The sequence below is a fragment of the Saccostrea echinata genome, unplaced genomic scaffold, assembly GCF_033153115.1.
Source record: "Saccostrea echinata isolate AGI-Se365-2 ecotype Australia unplaced genomic scaffold, CSIRO_AGI_Sech_v1 ptg000075l, whole genome shotgun sequence".
Lineage (NCBI taxonomy): Eukaryota > Metazoa > Mollusca > Bivalvia > Ostreida > Ostreidae > Saccostrea > Saccostrea echinata.
Window position 1 is genome coordinate 1,003,766 of NW_026889824.1, and position 18,998 is coordinate 1,022,763.

An 18,998-nucleotide genomic window follows, 5' to 3' on the forward strand; every position below is an offset into this window, starting at 1 on the left:
GCTGCTTCTGGTACAGGACTTTTTCCGTACATTAATATCTTGTAATCATTATAACCTGAAATCAATATGATGATAAAATCAGAGAAAAAAACGTAATCTCCTTGAAATCATCGTTGCCATAGTAAAACATTTTCATAGTCTTATGATCACTGAAAAATAGTATATCCTTTCTGATACAGATTTTAATAAGATTGACAAAATTTATATAAGTGAAACTTGTCGGAAAGGCTGAACGTTTGGAGTACTGAAGCGGACACGCCTGATCTCCTTCTGATAACGGCTCCAGGTTTGACTAGCGTCGCTTTTTATAGCACTGAATTGATCCTCAGTGTTAAACTCGGTTTCATTCGATCATTAATTATTTCTATCATTTTTCATCAAGCGCTAAACTTTGGCTAATTAGTGGAGGTTAAAGTTTGTATTGAAACCTTCTTGGCGCTCTTCACATTATACAGTGATTAGACGACCTAGGATAGTCGCAGGGTTCCGTTTATTGATTATCAGAGAGAATGATAGTATGTATGGCACGCCAAATTCAAATTAAATTAGATAAACATAGTTTAACAGTTGATAAACTAGGTTTGTCGATTGTGAACTATAGTAGTTTTCATCTGTAAACTATATATAAGTTTATCTGTCTGTAAATAAACGTTAACAATAGTTTTTTACTGATAAATATAGATTCTCATTTGTAGACTATAATTTACATTCGTTAACCATTAAGAGTTGTTAATCATAGTTTCACAAATCGTGAATTAGAATCAGATAAACTATGTTTTACATTCGATAATTATAGATTTCGGTCGTAAACCATATTTAACTGTCATTAATACTCATAAACTGTATTTAACAGACGTAAACTCTACTTAACGATCGTAAACTATAGTTTTGAGAGTTAAACTGTGATTCACATTTGCCAATCATAGTTTACATGTATCTTCATAAACTATAATTCACACTCGTAAACTAAAGATTAGAGTTTTAAATATAGTTTATGAATCCAAACACTTGTTAACTGTTAATGATAGTTTTCAATTCAAAATCTCGCGGCACCAAACGCTAAATGAAATTACTGAATGTGTGTCATTGCCGTAAGTTCTATATAAAAACGAAACATTTAAACATAATTACTTGAGTAATTTCTCTTCTTGATAATCTTAAATTTATGCCAAGCTTTCAACAACTCTTTTGATACCAGCAATGCTCAGTCATTTTTGTTTGATCAGCGCAAAAGGTTGGAAAGACGGCAAGGATAAATGTCAGTGATTTATTTCGTTGCTGGTGAAGAAACATTTGATTACAAACCGTCAAAATGCAATTTTTCCTATCTTTCTCTTTTAAATAAAACATGCATTTTAATTAATCAATAATTTTCCTGTCATTTTCTTTTTATTTCCAACTAGATTTGCTTTAAAATGAAAGAACATTTACTTTTAATGTCAACAAGAAATATATATATTTAAAAACCAATGAAAATAATCATTGTATAGCTAAATCTTATCATGCAACTACATCTAAATCTTATCTTGCAACTACATTAACTTATCTATTATTTACGGACAAAACTATTGTTTTATACAGTTTTGATCGTAAACTATACTTCAGAGTCGTGAAATATAGTTTTACAGAAAACTGTGTATCTCTGATACATAACCATGGATTCTGGCCTTAAACTGTGTTTCTCAACTGTAAAACTATATTTATCATAAATTTGTGAATTTGGCGCCTGAAATATTTGTAAACTATAGTTTACAACTGTAAATTATAATTAACACACGTTAACTATAGTTTAGAGTTGTAAACCATAGTTTACAAATCGTGAAACCGTATTTATCAGATAAACTATGTTTTGCAATCGCAAATGATTGTTTTCGGTGTTAAAGTATAGTTTACACTTGTGAAACATAGATTAAGGCGTTAAGGTCAAGATCTAGTAAATGAGTTTAGACTGTCTTTTTGGTGCTAGATCCATTATGACGTCATAATTGATTTAAACTTAATTTTTCCCGTACTTTACGGCTATTATAGAATTACCTAGAAAATGAAACATTTTCATGGAATTCAATTTGAAATCATGTCAAAATTAACCCCGATACCTATATTCAAATTAATATCATTTTAAAGAAGAGGTCAAGAAGATATGAAAAACTGTTTTCTAAGAGACTGTAGGCAATATTGATACATTTTCTTTTTCTAGGAAGGAAAAAACTCCCATATTTTTACCTGACTTTCTTCATTTTTCATTGAAAATTACAGTTTAAAGTATCATTTTTCGTTGAGTGTACCTAAAAATTATGCCCCGATACACCTAAATTCGCCAAGCTATATTTGTAAAGGATCATTGAAAGAACTTGTATAACAAATTTCAGAAATCTGAAGGCACCTTTCATTTAATAGATCGTGACCTTAACTATGGTTTAGAGATGTAAAATATACATGTAGATTAACGTCGTTAACTATGGTTTACGGTCCGTATACTATAATTTACAGTCGATAAATCTAGTTTACCAACTGTGAAACTATGTTTAGCCCATTTTTGTGAATTTGGCGTGCTATAAGTATGCATGTTATCTCATTTAAATGTAAGTACATATAATGACAATTATAATTAAAGTTTCTGTAAATTTCTTGTAAATGACATTTAAATATATCTTCTACTATCAAGAGATGAAAATCTCTCCTTCGTTTAAGATTTGAATTAATTAAAAAAAAAAGCAATAACAAAAAGACCAATTGAAACACTACCCCCCCCCCCCTCTCAATATGTATAAGAGAAACCTTCTGATGTAATTTCAAATATAAGCCCGCGCGGATATTTCTTGGAATTGTCATATTTATATTCATAAAATTTTGGAAAAAGTAAATATTTTTGCATAAATATTTCATATAAATCAGTAAACTTTATACCTTTCACTGACAGCATTCTTATATACCAATGTACTTTCAACACTGTTGTTTAAGATTCTGTGTCAATCCTTACTAAATTCGCTGGAATGATTACATACCTATAGAGCTTATTGTGAGCTACAGTTTATAATTAATCTTTTGCAAAAGAAACACTAAAAATATGAGCATAGAATCTATTCTCAGATCATTTTGTTGCTAGTCGCCAAATTGCCTCTGACGGCTGTTTGAATGTGTGACCATTATACGTGGAGGAGAAATTCAATATTGTCATAGTCTCGGTTCAATTAATCAAGTCCAATCTTCACGACGATGTCTGCATGATATTAACTTTTTTCCCAAAATTTTAATATCACTCCTTAAGTCCCAAAAGAGACATAATCATGATATTATTATCATTTGGACATTTATTTTTGTTAATACTAGCACCCTTTGAAATATAAATACATTGAAATCAAATATATAATGTTCATGAAGAACTGTAGCGTTCCATTATTTAAATCTATAAAATAGATGGCATTTATGAAAACACATTTGGTTTTTTGACTGATTTGAAGTAAATTACTAAGAGCTCTCAAATGTATGTGTCATTGATAAATTATTTACTTTATCAAAAATAAAAGAGAAGGATTCCGAGTTTCGGCCTGACTTGATAATTGATTGTAGATTGTTCCTGAGAACAAATTGTTTATTTAGGTCTGAATTCTGCAGGATCAGTAGCCGGTCAATCGGGCGTTTGTCTTTGTTTTATGTTGCCTGATTGTAAAAGTCAATTATTGTGAAAGCTTTGGGTGTCATCAGAATTTAAAGATATAACGGCCCACACTTAATTCACATATATATGGTCAAATATAATCATGACGTTCTTTAAATAGAAGTTAACGATCTAATTATGATGTGTGATCACTAAAAATATTTTTATAATAAAAATCATTAGGATTGATAGAAAGCAAAAATAATTGAGCAATCTAAAATGCAATTAACAAATTAACCTTCCAAATCAACTGAAAAAAATTACATTGCAAATTTTGTACATTTGATGACGTGTCCATCTGAACGTATATTATAATAATACCTATTGTGGCTCCACCCGACTCCTGGGGGTCATGATTTGATCAATTTAGTATCTACACTAGCTAAGAAAGCTTCCACATAAGTTTCAGCTTTTCTGACTCAGTAGTTCCTGAGGAGAAGATTTTTAAAGATTTTTCCTATATATTTCAATGAAAAACTTGGATTCCCTAACATAGCTCCATCCTACCCCGGGGGTCATGACTTGAACAATGTAGAATCTATAAGTTTCAGCTTTTCTAGCTCGATGGTTCTTGAAAAGAAGGTTTTTAAAGATTTTATTTTTCTATATACTTCAATGTAATACTTGGATTCCCTAATGTGACACCACCCTACCCCAGGGGTCATGATAAAAAGAATTTAGAAATATATTACCCTAGGATGCTTCTACATAAATTTCAATTTTTCTGGCCAAATAGCTCTTAATAAGAACATTTTAAGAGATTTTTTTCAATATATTTCAATGTAAAACTTGGATTCTCTATTGTGGGCAAACCCTAACCCCGGGGGTCATGATTTGAACAATTTAGAATCTACACTAACCAAGGACGCTTCCACAAAAGTTTCAGCTCTTCTGGCCAAGTGGTTCTTGAAAAGAAGATATTTTAAGATTTTTTCTATATATTTCATTGTAATACTTGGATTCCTTATTGAGGCCCCACCATACCCTGGGGGTCTAATTCAAAAATTTAGAATCTCAGGGATGCTTCCACATAAATTTCAGCTTTTCTGGCCCAGTGGTTCTTAAGAAGATTTTTAAAGATTTTTCTTATATTTAAAACTTAGATTCTCTATTGTGGCCCCACCCTACCAGTGGAGGTCATGATTTGAACAATTTAGAATTTTCACTATCCCAGAATGCTTCCATATAGTTTCATTTTTTCTGGTCCAGTGATTCTTGAGAAGATTTTTTAATGACCCCATCCTATTTTTGTCTTTTCTTGATTATCTGCCCTAGTAAGGGGTCTAGGCCCTTCATTTTTATAATTTAGACTCCCCTTCATCCAAGGATGCTCTATACTAACTTTGGTTAAAATTGGCCCAGTGGTTCTTGAGAAGTTGAAAATGTGAAAAGTTTACAGACGGACCGGACGGATGGACGACGGACAACTGTGATCAGAAAAGCTCACTTGAGCTTTCAGCTCAGGTGAGCTAAAATCGGTAAAAACAGTAGGGTTAGTAACTGAAATGGCCAATGATTCAGCTGCAGTGTCTAAGAACTGTCTCTTTTTTTGTACGTACTTATCATAATATAAAAGAACACAGCATCTATATACATGTAGTAAAGAGCATCTCCCCAAAATTGCAAAAATAATCTGTCGATGTTTCGGTCATGTTTAGAGTCAATATCAATAGCATAGTGGAGATGAATGCTCTGGAGTTTGAGATGAGATGTCCTGAACCCCTTCATTTAGAGATAAAAATTAGTCTTCAGAAAAAAGAAGTAGAACATGAACAAAACGGTTATTGGCATTAAATCTCACTCATATGGAGAACTTAAAACAATAGTTCAAAATGATTTATTACATAAAAATAGATTTTCATGGCGCGGCAGCGCATCAATAAAACATTACTACCATCAAAATCGAATGAAGAAATGCTATGATAATACTAGCAGATGACGATTCTGGCGGGCTATTGCTTTTATGCAGTGCTTTTTATGTACCACATTCTTCATAAAATGTTCCTATTTCATTTTTCAACAGAGAACCTCCATTCAGATTGTATGGTATATGGTAAAATACTTTGTTAATATAAACAAAATATTTAAACAAAGACGACACTCAAATTTTCCACAAAGAATCACAGTAAAAAGATCAAACTGAGAGAGATATTATTTCAACTTGTTTTATTGACTTTAATACAGGTTAGAGAGTGTAGATAATATCTTATTGTTTATCTCAATGATCTCTTAGACATAAAGACAATTTTATCTGCTTTATACATTTAGAAACATACGCTTAATTTAATAAAAGTAATTAAACTTTGATACAAAACTAAGGAAAATATAAAAAGTATATCCTTTTCATGATTTTGAAAAAAACGATATATAAGTAATGACAAATAAAGAAAACTACAAGTTTTTCAAACTACGTTTATCCCCGGTAAAGAAGTTTTTTTCTGATAAATGTAAACTGTTCTTTTTGTTTATTTGAATGAATTTATATAGGCTTTGTTCTGAAATATTTGATAGCATTAGAGATATATTATATTTAAAATTAACTTACGAAATCCCAAAACTACATATCGCGATACTTGCGAGAGTTGTCTATCCCATTAGTATATACGTCCCAGATATAATCAAATACATGTATTGAACGTAGTATATACAGCCAAGCCAACATTGGGGAGGGAATGATAGAATGGTCGACTCTAAAATGCAAATGAATTCGCTGAATTTGTGGACATTTCCCAATTAGTTATTTGGATATATCTTCAATAATCATTCAAAAAGTATAAAATTTTTATTTTATTAAGACCCATTCTGCATCAACATGATTGATATTGTGCACTAACCGGATGCATCATTCATGCGAGGCATTTATTTTCTAAGTACATTGTATTTAGGGAAACGCAGTTGCTCACAAATTTTAATTTGTTCACTGATTAGAAAAACAAGAAAACAAATTCACAAACGTATCAAGATAACAAGAGGCCCAAGGGCCTTAACGGTCACCTGAGTATAATACAACAATTTAGAGGATCCATAGAGTATAAAATGAACTGTAAGGTGAAGCTTTGTTGCCCAAAAGCAAGAAAAATAAGGTGATCAGGATCAAGAAAATAATTAGTCTAGTATTCATTAACAGTTCATAAATTAGGTTTTAACCTGTTCCCCATTTATCACTAATCACCATACAGTATATTAACAAACTATCAGTGCTTCTGTACTATTCCTTGTTGAAATCTCTTACATTGGCCTCTCTTGGTCTTTGATGACCATTTAAAAAGACAGGTTATTTTTTTTTCTCTTTTTCATTTATCTATTACTTACAAGCCTACCTGATCATTAAAACTATGAAAGTACTTTTTGTATTATACAATAAAAATTCTTGCATAATTCTCTTATTCAATTAACCTTTCAAGTACATTATTTACAGTTATTAATTATCAAAAGTAAATGGCAAAGGGGAATAACTCCTCTCAGTAGAATACAAATTAATAGAGCCCTGGCCAGGACTAGAACATTTGACCAAATGGTCCAGATGTTCAAAAATCTGGTAAAAATACTCTTCCTTATTACAACTTTTACTCTTTTTGCCCCTGATATGCCCAGGTGCAGAGAAGATTTTTAAAGAAATAATGCATTTTTATTACAGATTCACTATATTTTCAATAGACCCCCCCCCCCCCCCCAGTGAGAAACACCAGAGCCTCTCACCCTGGGACCAGAAGTTTGCTCATCATAAGTAATCACTTTGTTTATCTGCTTAACACTATGAGCAGACAGGATTATTTAATAGAATTAATGCATTTTCACTACCGGTATATTACCAAGAGCCCCACCCTTACACCAGCACATCTGACCCAAGGGTCATGCAATTCACTACTCTGGTAGAAGCACTCTTGCTCATCATAACTATACAATTAGCTTCTTTGCTTTTTAACCAGGAGCAGAAAAGAATATTTTCAAAGAAATTTTGCTTTTTCACTATATAATAAATAGAGCCCCCTCCCCCCCTTTTCACCAGAACCCTTGACCCTGGGGCCATGAAATTCACAATTTTGAAAGAGGCATCCTTGCTTATCATAACAATGTACTTAATTTGTTTAAATAATACCCAGGGGTGGAGAAGAAGACTTTCAAAGAAATAATTCACCTTCACTATAGCATCTATATAGCCCCACCCAAACACCAGAACCCCTGATCCTTGGGCCATGAATTTCACAATTTTGGAAGAGGCATCCTTGCTAATCACAACTATGTATTTAATTTGTTTAAATAATACCCAGGAGTAGAGAAGAAGATTTTCAAAGAAATAATCACTATAAGATCTATATAGCCCCGCCCTAGCACCAGAACCCCTGACCCTGGGGTTATGAATTTCACAATTTTGATAGAGTCACTCTTGCTTATCATAACTATGTATTTAATTTGTTTGAATAATACCCAGGAGTAGAGAAGAAGATTTTCAAAGAAATAATGCACTTTCACTATATGATCTATATATAGCCCCGCCCTCGCACCAGAACCCCTGACCCTGGGGCTATGAATTTCAAAATTTTGGTAGAGTCACCCTTGCTTATCATAACTATGTTTTCAATTTGTTTTAATAATACCCAGGAGGAGAGAAGAAGTTTCTCAAAGAAATAATGCACTTTCACTATATGATCTATATAGCATCGCCCTAGCACCAGAACCCCTGACCCTGGGGCCGTGAATTTCAAAATTTTGGTAGAGGACTCAATGCTTATTACAATCATGCCAACAGTTTGACTGCTTGATGTCCAGGAGTAAAGAAGAAGATTTTTAAAGATAACAATAATTTTGATGGTTTTAGCCCCACCCCTCAGGCCTCAGGGGGGCAGGGACCATGAAATTCAAAATTTTTGTACCCCTTCTTTTTCAATTGATGCAATATGCCAAAATTGGTTGAAATAGGTTCAGGGGTTCAAGAGAAGAAGCTGAAAATGTTCAAAAGTTTACGACCGACGGACGAAAACAGATAGCAATAGGTCACCTGAGTGACTCAGGTGACCTAAAAACCATCAAGATAAAGCCCATGTACCAAAAACGTAGTATTTACTGAAATACAAAATTAATATAGCTATATACAGGTACAACGCGTACAATGCACGGTCTTGAGAAGTCTCAAGTTTTATTCTCAACACTGATACAACATACTATGATGTAAACTGGTCCTGCACAGAAAGTAAATATACTGCATTTTGGCTGTCCAAATACTGTATTACATTTGTTTGACTGTTATATTATTGTCCCCCGCTTTCACTGAAAGTGGGGGATATTAATTGGGGTCTGTCTGTCCGTCCGGCATATAGTATAAAAATATTTTTCTTGTTATAACGTACGGTCGTTTAATAGTTTCAAACCTTTATAAAATTGGAATGCTCTTTTAACATATTTAATAAATAATGTCACTGTCGAGTCCAGAAACATTAAGTTGTGCATGTGAAAAAAGTCTTTAACACCATTTTGTAAATTTAAGTACTTAATTATTTTTGTAACTTTTTAATACCCTGGTGCCACACTTAATTATCGTCCGTATGTGCGCCTAATAGATAAAATCTAAATTGTCTTAGTATTTTAAGATACTTGCACACCTTTTAACCGAAACGTTGATTAAATTAAAGTCTATTTTAATTAATTGTTTTTAATAATCTGTTTCAATATCCTATATTTAATTTGTCAATTGAGATCATAACTAGTCTTACAATGGAGACGGTGTTTGGAATCTCTCACCCTTTATTGTTATACCATGTTAGCTGCGTCGTAAACTTGAAGGTTCCGACTTTAAAAATACAGATGAGTAAAATATAAAGAATAAATTAAAGAGTTGTCACCTGTAAGTAATTATTTTCAAATATTAACATACTCTTAACATTGTAAATAGCGTGAAGATTCCCATGAAGCATACAGAGAGTAAAAAAAAAATAAAAAGGGATTTTTTTTTGTATGATCATTATCCACGAATTTACGAATCCTCGAAACAGTGATTTTTACTAAATCCACGAAAATTGATGCCCACGAATATTAATGAGACCACAGTATATTGTACCTTAAAAGTTTTGCAGGGAACACCGTAACTTTAACCTTTTCATCTTCAGAGATCTTGGTTTTTATTGGCAGGTAATATCTTTTAGAACCTGTTTTGTAACTTTACACATTTTGGCATTTGTAATGCATACAGGAACACTGTACACAAGAAGACTCAACGAACAAAAGTGTCTTTACTGATTTGGTAGCATGACAGACAAAGGCTTGAACAAGATGCAAGCACTAAATAAATATTTACATAATTTCTTTGTCAAAGGCCAGATACAAGCTATGACCTAATCAAACAACATCATGAACCCAGTAAACAATTATATCATGAACATTTTTATTTTTTTATTTAGAATAATGTATTTCTACCTTAAGACAAAATAGGCATCATCATACTATACAACGATATGAAGAAATCATAAAATAGGGATGGTATATCTGTTAATTAAGAATATGTTAAGTATCCCATAATAACCCCCCCTCCCCCCCCCCCCCCCCGAAAAAAGGAGAAAAGCAAAACAAAAAATTGCTAGGTTCATATGTTCCCTCTTGTAATGCTGTCACTTTGTTATAATATTTCACAATAGTTAACAAAAGTTTACAAAGCTTAAATGGAAATTTATAAAACAATTTACATAGAAAACATTGACCAATTGACATCAAGTGCAGCAATCAACAGTACAAGGAAATTCAGATAAAAAATGTTAAATCTAATGACCGCTATTTCCATAATATAGAAGGTCCTCTCTTGCTTTTCTTCCGGAATGTAATGGTAATTAGTTCATTATTTACTAGAATATTATTTTTTGTTGCTTCATTCCTGCTATCGAGGGTGATTGCGATCGAACTAAACGTCAGAGTCCGAGTAAGGGATACAAAACAACATTGGAGCATCCCTTGAAGTCATATTGCATCTGGGTGATCTTCCTTAAAGCTACGAAGAAGGGCTTTTTTATTTTCACTTTTAAGAAGATTCTCTAATTCCTGAAGCTCCAATTCTTTCGCCTTGTAATAAAAAACATAAATTAATGTTACATAGTGTTATATAGTTTTGGCGATGTAGTAATTAACATATGTTTTACAAAAATAAAAAAAATACATTATCAAATCTTAACCTTTAAAGTTCGCATTAATGAATGTTTCCGTTTGAGCTTCTCTATACTTTCGGCAGACATTTCGTCCGGTGGTCCTCCCGGTGGTAATATAGCGCTAGTTCTCTGTTTCCTCTTGTCCTTGCCGTCAAAAGTAAGTTGTTCCTTACGAATATTATCCATAAGGCGAGTTAAATCACCCGCACTTCTGGAAATCTCTCCTGAACTATTAACCATGCTTTCTGTTAAACGAAAACAATCAAGTTATATAGCAATATGCACCGATTGTCACTTACATGTAATTCATCTTTATCCGCTGAGTACCCGAATATGTAAAATACGATAAAGTTAAGCCATCTGGAAACCTTAAGCGTTTCACGTCTACGTAATGTGTTAATGTAATATTAGCACATCTTCGGTCAATCCTTTAAAGTGAACTTACCGTTGACCTGTCCGATACTGTTCAGTGACTCCATACTGCTGGCTGTAGAGGGGTGGGATTCTTCATCAGAACTCTCGCTGTAATATTCATCTAGTGACCAAAAACAATGTGTTAGGAAAAATAAACTGTTCAGTATATTTTTAAGAAACATTCTGTGCTAATTCTTGAAATGAAATAACTATTATTTAAAAAAATACAGAGATCAAAAACTTGGGAAAATGCTTAGAAGAGAAACTTTTGTAGTCATTTTCCTACCAATATTCCTCGTGTGAGGGATCTCTTAGATACAATCCAAAAGCAAGATTTGTCAAAACTTTTCCAACGCATTTAATTTCATTGACCTTCAGCACGTTTATTATTCGTAAGGTATAAACTTTTTCTAGTATTTAATTACATTGACATTCAGCAAGCTTAAATAAGTCAGATAATCACAGAATGTATTTTGTGTATATCATCCGTGCCAAACTGGTTTATGTACAATATTATATTACTTCATAAAGGGATTACTTTAAAACTTAATATGCATTCATTCGCATATATGGGGCACAATTTCACAGTATACATGTAATAACATTCAAGATGGCGTATTACTTTAAATATTTCACCGGAAAAAAAAATAACATTAAAGATGTGGTATTACTACAGGCCTCATTTCATCGAAAGATAGCAATCAAGTTGCTGTGTTACTGCAGACAATATTTATCCGTATAACATTCAAAATGCCGAGTTACTATTTATGCCATATTTAACCGTATAATAACATTTAAGATGCTACATAACTATAGGTCTAATTTCTCCATAAAATAAAATTCCAAATGCTTTTACTCTAGACCACATTTCTCCGTATAAAAACATTCAAAATGTTGTGTTACCATGGGCCATATTTCTCTGTATTAAAAAATTCAAAATGCTGTGTAACTATTAGGGCTGTATCAATATATCGATACGTATCGATATTCAAGAATGTATCGTATCGAAAAATAACTTCCAATACGTATCGGGCAGGCAGTTTTTCTTATAATTCTGTGAAAAAGTTGGGAATTTCTATCAATAAAGGTTATATTTTAACTGTTGTGAATTAAAATTGATCAATAATGATATAATCATTACCATGATTAAGGAGATAGCACATCTTAGATAAATATTACAAAATAGATAGACAACTTTATTTTAACATGCTGATTTTGCAGTTGTTAAAAATTTGAATTTGAAGTGTAATTTGTAATGACAGCGAGACAAGAACTTCGAAATGGGTTATCAAACAATTAGTTCTTATAAAATTCATGCATTTAAACTTTTTTGCTAGACTTGATTAAGAATCCAATATATCGCATATCACATTATAAAATATCGTATCGTATCATATCGAATTTATTTGCTCAATACATAGCCCTAGTAACTATAGGCCTCATTTCTCCTTATAATAAAATTCAAAATGCTGTTAATATAGTCCACATTTCTCCAAAACATTCAAAATGCTGTGTTACAATAAGGCATAATTCAGCGTATAGCATTCAAATGATTTGTTACGAAAGGCTTTGTTTCTCTATATAATAATATTCAATATGCTACTATAGGCCATTCTTCATATAAAATGCTGTGTTACTATATATAGGAAATATTTAACCGAATACTAACATTCAAGAAGGTGTGTTATTATAGCACATATTTAACCAAAAACTAACATTCAAAATGTTGTGTTACTATAGGACATATTTAACCAAATACTAACATTCAAAATGTTGTGTTACTATAAGCCATAATTCACTGTATAATAACAAAATGCTTTGTTGTTGAAGGCAATGTTTCATTATATAGTAACATTTAAAATGCTGTGTTAGTAAAGGACATATTTCATATTTTACTGTATAATAACATTCATAATGCTATTTACTATAGACAATACTTCACCAATTAATATCATTCAAAATGCTGTGTTACCGTAAACTATAATTCACTGTATAATAATATTTTAATCGCTGTGGTTACTTTAGACCAAATTTTACCGTATAATAACATTTAAAAGGCTGTGTTACTTTAGTTTACTTTGAAACAGGCTTGGAACCGCTCATTGATAGACGCAAGATTCAGAGATTGAATACCATGTATAAAATTCATAATAATTTAGTCCCTGATTATCTACGTGAAATTATACCTGAAATGCGATGTAATGCTTCCGCGTATACAACAAGAAATTCTCAAAATTATAATATACCCGTTTGTAGACTGCAAACATATAAATCATCATTTGTACCAACTGTAGTAAACGAGTGGAATTCTTTATCGCTAGACACAAGACTCTCGAGCTCCTTATCTGCTTTTAAAAGTAAAATCACACAAAAAATACAGTAGCCCCGCCTTATTTCAGTTTTGGAAAAAGATATACTACAATATACTGCACACTAGACTCCGACACAATTGTGTGCTAAACGTTGATCTTTATAGGTGTAACATAATATCTAGTCCATTATGCTCTTGTGGGAAGGTAGAAGACACACATCATTATTTTTTCTCATGTCCTAACTACACTGAGGCCAGGAAAGATTTCTTCGATAAGTTTTTGAGATTTAATAAAGTTCATATTGTTGACACTCATACTTTACTCTGGGGTGATATTTCACTCAGTATTGCTGAAAATGAATATCTTTTCTCTATTGTTCAAACTTATATTCAGCATTCAGGCAGATTTAATTGATTTTTCTAAAAATGTGTATAGATAATAATTTAGCAGTATATGTTTCTTTGTTGTGAGTTAATTTACTCTGTACATGCTGCTGGACACGTCTGATTCAATCTTTTGTGATATAACATGTAGGGAGAGGGCGAATTAAGTTTTTAGAACTTGTGCCCAATCCCATTGTATGTATTTATTGCAATAAAATATGTTCAAACAAAAACAAATTTTACCGTATAATAACATTTAAATTGCTGTGTTACTTTAGACTATATTTTACCGTATAACATCCAAAATGCTGTGTTTGTTTACACTTAATTTTTACCGTGTAATACATGTAACATTTAAAATGCTGTGTTACTTTTGACCAAATTTTACCATATAATAACATTTAAAATGCAACATTAAAATGCTGTGTTACTTTAGACCAAATTTTACTGTATAATAACATTAAAATGTTGTGTTACTTTGGACCAAATTTTATCGTATAATAACATTAAAATGCTGTGTTACTTTAGACCAAATTTTACTGTATAATAACATTAAAATGTTGTGTTACTTTGGACCAAATTTTATCGTATAATAACATTAAAATGCTGTGTTACTATAGGCCAGATATTATGGTATTATAACATTAAGAATGATGTATTATTATAGGCCATATTTCTCCGTGTAATAACATTCATGCTTATATTGTTAATCACACTTCACCAAATTAATAACATTATCTGCTTTCATCGTGCTAAAACAGGCCACATTTATCATGTACCCAGTAGATAACATTTAAAAGCTTTTGAAATAAAAGGTGCCTAAATTACCATTTACATTTAAGTTGCTGTGCATTTTTTACAGAGGTGATGATATCTTTAATGCTGTGTTAAATATGCCACAAGTTAACTGTATTCAATATGCAGAGGTCACACTTACTTGATTTGGACTGATCTTGTTTAATTACCCTTGGAGGAGAGAAGGATATGGCAGCTAACCCCATCTTATTCATCCATCTAAAACAAAGAAGCCTATATTTATCAGATTTTGATCACAAACACTATATACTCCCAGTATAAAGTTACATTTGAATGTTGGCATGATCCATAGGTCTCTTCCAGTGTGATTACGTTCTAAACAGAAAATAAAAGGTAATCTTCACAGAGACTGTTGTAACTAATATGTTCAAGACAAACTGTTCTGGAAATCTAAAATCTGAATGTCATACTTAGTACATGACAATTGACTAGATGTTGTACCTGGGCTTGTCGCTGACAGTTATTGACAAAAGTGTGCAGATGATACTAGTATATAAAATGAATATAAATAAATTATTACATGAATTTCAACATCACTTACTTTTTCATATCTTCTTGTCGCTCCGAGGCAAAAACAAAGGATGTACCGGCATTGTGAATTTTGAACGCACTGTAAAGAACGAAAAACAATGAACTTCATTAAAAGAAGAGTCAAACGAGTCCAACCTCGTGCTAGCAAGTCAGCCGCTCTCAAAGCGGACAGGAAGAACTCAGACGTTTTGAAATTTGGATATGATAAGAATGCTAAATAATACAATCTTTCAGAGTATTTAAACAACAGGAAATGCATATATATATATACTGGATATAATATTCATCAAAATAATGTCATTGTTTAGAAATAAGTGATCAGAATTTATATAAAATGTAGATCAATCTCTGAACTCTAAGAAAAGCTGTGAAATCATACAAAGTGTTGCTATTACAAAAACAATGCTGTTAAACAGTTCTTAGAATCAATATTAATGCCTGTTAGCTACTTATAACGCACATGCATAAAAATATATTAAGATGCAGCGTGTCCCTGGAAGTGGATTATCACTTCTCTGAAATTAATTACAAAAAAGTGAATTCTGTTACTTTAAGCTTGAATTATATGAAATGGAAATGTTTGAAGATGATAATTTATATCAGCATCAGAAAATTAATTTTGAGCATGAAGTGTATGTCTTTATACACAATGCCCCTTGGTTAAACGTATCAGGTAGTCCGGTCCTCAGGTTATGAAAAATCTGCAGTTTGAGTAATTGAAAATGTTCAGAGAAATGTCTCTGAATTCCCAAAGTAAAGTGTATTTACCCACGGTATTTCTTCAAAGTTCATCATTACAGTTAATCATATAGGGAAAAAAATCATCTAATGTCAAGTATATTTTCAGGAAACGCGAAAAAAGCACCATATATACATTTTGTAATTTAAAAATTGATCAACAAGTATATTTTAGGATGAAAAACTAAAGTTATCCAAACATTCGGAGAAAACAGCGTGTTTTGCGGTTTTTTTAGTTCTTCTATTTACTTCAATTGTTATATAATACATAGAGTAAAGGTTTGTGCTATCATTCAAAACATCACAGATCAATGCTCATTTCATATCGTGATAATAAGCATTGGTATCTAAGGTTAGATGAAAGGAAATTTGAGTTCTCTAAAAATATATCCATTTTTGTACTTTTATGGAGTACAAATGTAAACTTTTTACAATATCGTTTCTAAGACTTCTAAGAATTATATTGAGATACACGAAATTAAAATTGTTACATGAAAAGATTTTAATTTCAAGCTTCATTTTGAGACTTTTTTGAATAAAATAATAATTTATTTAAGGGTTATCGTTCTTGGCTGAGGAGCCAATATCCTTAAATTGCAAATTATAATTTCAAATATTACCGCCAAATGTGTGCCTGAAAAAACAGCGGTAATCTATTTAACATGGATACAACAAGTACTTTGAGAGATGTAAAATAAAGATCAGAAGTCTGCAATAAACATGATAAAGGGAATAAGATTTTCACGTTTATGCATGTATATGTAAGTAATAATTTATAACTCTTTTATCAACTGTAAACACTTAAGAGCCATTTCTACCAATAACAGTACGTTTGAATTCACGAATAAGATGTTAAGTGACGACTATATATTCTTAAGAACCATCACCACTCGGAGAGACGCATACCCTCTATACTATCTCAAAAAACTCTTTTTAAAAAAGGCTTAAAACCTTATAAAACTATCATGAAGAAATAAGGAATATTTGTATATGGGGTAATCTTGTGTTTCAGAACAATAAGAAAACTAAAAAATGAATATAACAAAACAAAACTGAAATTACTAGGTAGACCTTCATTTGGAAATTAAAAACTTTATTCAGAATTACTCATGAGCACAGAATGTTGTCAAACTATTTCTTCTGAATAAGTGAAACAGGTATAATAACACTGTACTACCAGAAATGTTGGAATGATTTTCACAGGCTTCGATTATCAATGGCAAAAACAGAACACTGGTAATACGAATTCAATAGAACATGCAAGTACATGAAGAACGTGCAATTTCGCCACTTTGCTGAAGAAAATACTGTTTCGTGCAACAAAAGCGATCTATACAATGTTGATAGTAAACAGAAGGAGAGACAACTGACAACATTAACTACTTACAAAGGGCTTTATGTTGAAAAACAAATATGTATATATATACATGTACATAATAACAGTTCTAGTTCAATGATATATGACTCTTTAAAACTTAACAAAAGTGGCAGACAAAAATGAAATATTATGATACTTACAAATCTACTTCATATATCTTTTTAATTAATCTTAATTAAACCCCCTTCATATAAAAATACGTTAAGTATTTTTTAAAATCCACGTCATTCAAATCGTTTGGAAAAAACAAGTTTTAATGTGTTGAATCGCTTAACGCCCAAATTCAGTTTAGCTGTACCAATGACCAAGAAAAAAACGTCCATTATATTCCATACCTAATAATGAAGAGTTTTCTGTATATCAACTCTTGATGAATATTAATTAGATGAAATATATTAATGAATATTAATCCCAAACACAGAAATTTGGTCCTGGATAAGATATAATATGAATCAAATGTAACATAAATCACTGTAACGTATTTCACCAAAAAGATGATTATTTGACCAATAAACAAATTTCACAGCATTATGAAATCACTGCTAAAAAATAACAGCATCATGCATTGATGATTTGAAATTCATATAGCTGCTGTATTAAAAATTAGACCGATATGACAATGTAGGTCCAGTGGCGGATTTAAGGGGGGGGGGGGCGCCCGGCGCCCCCCATTAAAATTGTCGAAGTTAGCGTAAATCATAGTTTCGTCGAGAAAATGTAAAAATGTCTACTCGGTAGACCTCATTTTTACCCTACGAAATCTCTACAATCCAGGAGCTTCGCCCCCTGGGCCCCCACCAGGGCTTCGCCCTGGACCCACTGGGGGCCTCAAGGTGGCCCCCAGACCCCCTGCCTACTTTCGGCGCCCCCTCTAACTTCAATTCCTGGATCCTCGCCTGAGGTCACAAGACAATGGAAATTTTGAATTCTGTAGACTTCATTAGAAAGTTTTAATTTTATGCATTTGTAGAAGACAAAAAAAATTTTTTTTCTTACAAAACATTTAATTTCAAAAAAATAAATTATGTCAAACCACTAATAGTTCGTGTGTGTGTGTGTGTGTGTGGGGGGGGGGGGGGCTGACTGTTGTTTTCGAGGTATGAATTGACAAAAGAATTCATGTACATGTCCTCCATGAAGTGTAAAATTTCAAATGAATAACTCCGCATTTTTTAAACCACGAAATTGAATTCCTTTCATCAACAAATATTTTTTCCTCAAACCATGAAAATTTGACCCCATGAAAATATGTGATTTTACAGTAATTTAAACAATGAAAGTATCAAGGGTTACAGATTTCATGGCAATAGAATTTTGTACCTTAATTCACTGTACTTTTTGTGACAATGTTACAAATTTTCATTTCAATAACATTATTCTGGTAACTGCGTTTAAATATAGTATTTTTTCATATTTTCCCTCTGTGATAAGAATTGATGAGATATATTGGCTAAGATTAAATTTGTCCAACAAAGATACAATTTCCTATTCATACAGTCCGTTTGTGACACTAGTTTTCTGAGAGTTTCTTGATATTTTCATGTTTCAAAATACTTTACCTTGATACATTTCTTGTTGAAATTTTTGGCAGGTTAATTTACTTTATTCTTTGAAATAAAACATTCCTTTTGTACACCA

The 18,998-nt window shown here is 31.8% G+C and overlaps 1 protein-coding gene across 2 annotated transcripts in view; it reads right to left on the reverse strand.

Moving 5' to 3' along the window:
• Positions 1-10,212: 10,212 nt before the first annotated feature.
• LOC133176396 (CNK3/IPCEF1 fusion protein-like) overlaps positions 10,213-18,998 on the reverse strand; it is a 40,139-nt gene continuing 31,353 nt past the window's right edge. Inside the window, exons 16-20 of one of the 2 annotated variants that reach the window (XM_061311517.1) lie at positions 15,255-15,323; positions 14,835-14,911; positions 11,234-11,323; positions 10,816-11,033; positions 10,213-10,705 (exon numbers count right to left, since the gene is read on the reverse strand). In XM_061311517.1, the coding sequence (XP_061167501.1) occupies positions 10,604-10,705; positions 10,816-11,033; positions 11,234-11,323; positions 14,835-14,911; positions 15,255-15,323 (556 nt within the window). In that variant the 3' untranslated portion in view covers positions 10,213-10,603. The remainder of the gene's footprint in view (positions 10,706-10,815; positions 11,034-11,233; positions 11,324-14,834; positions 14,912-15,254; positions 15,324-18,998) is intronic. The other variant, XM_061311518.1, reaches the window with a different exon arrangement.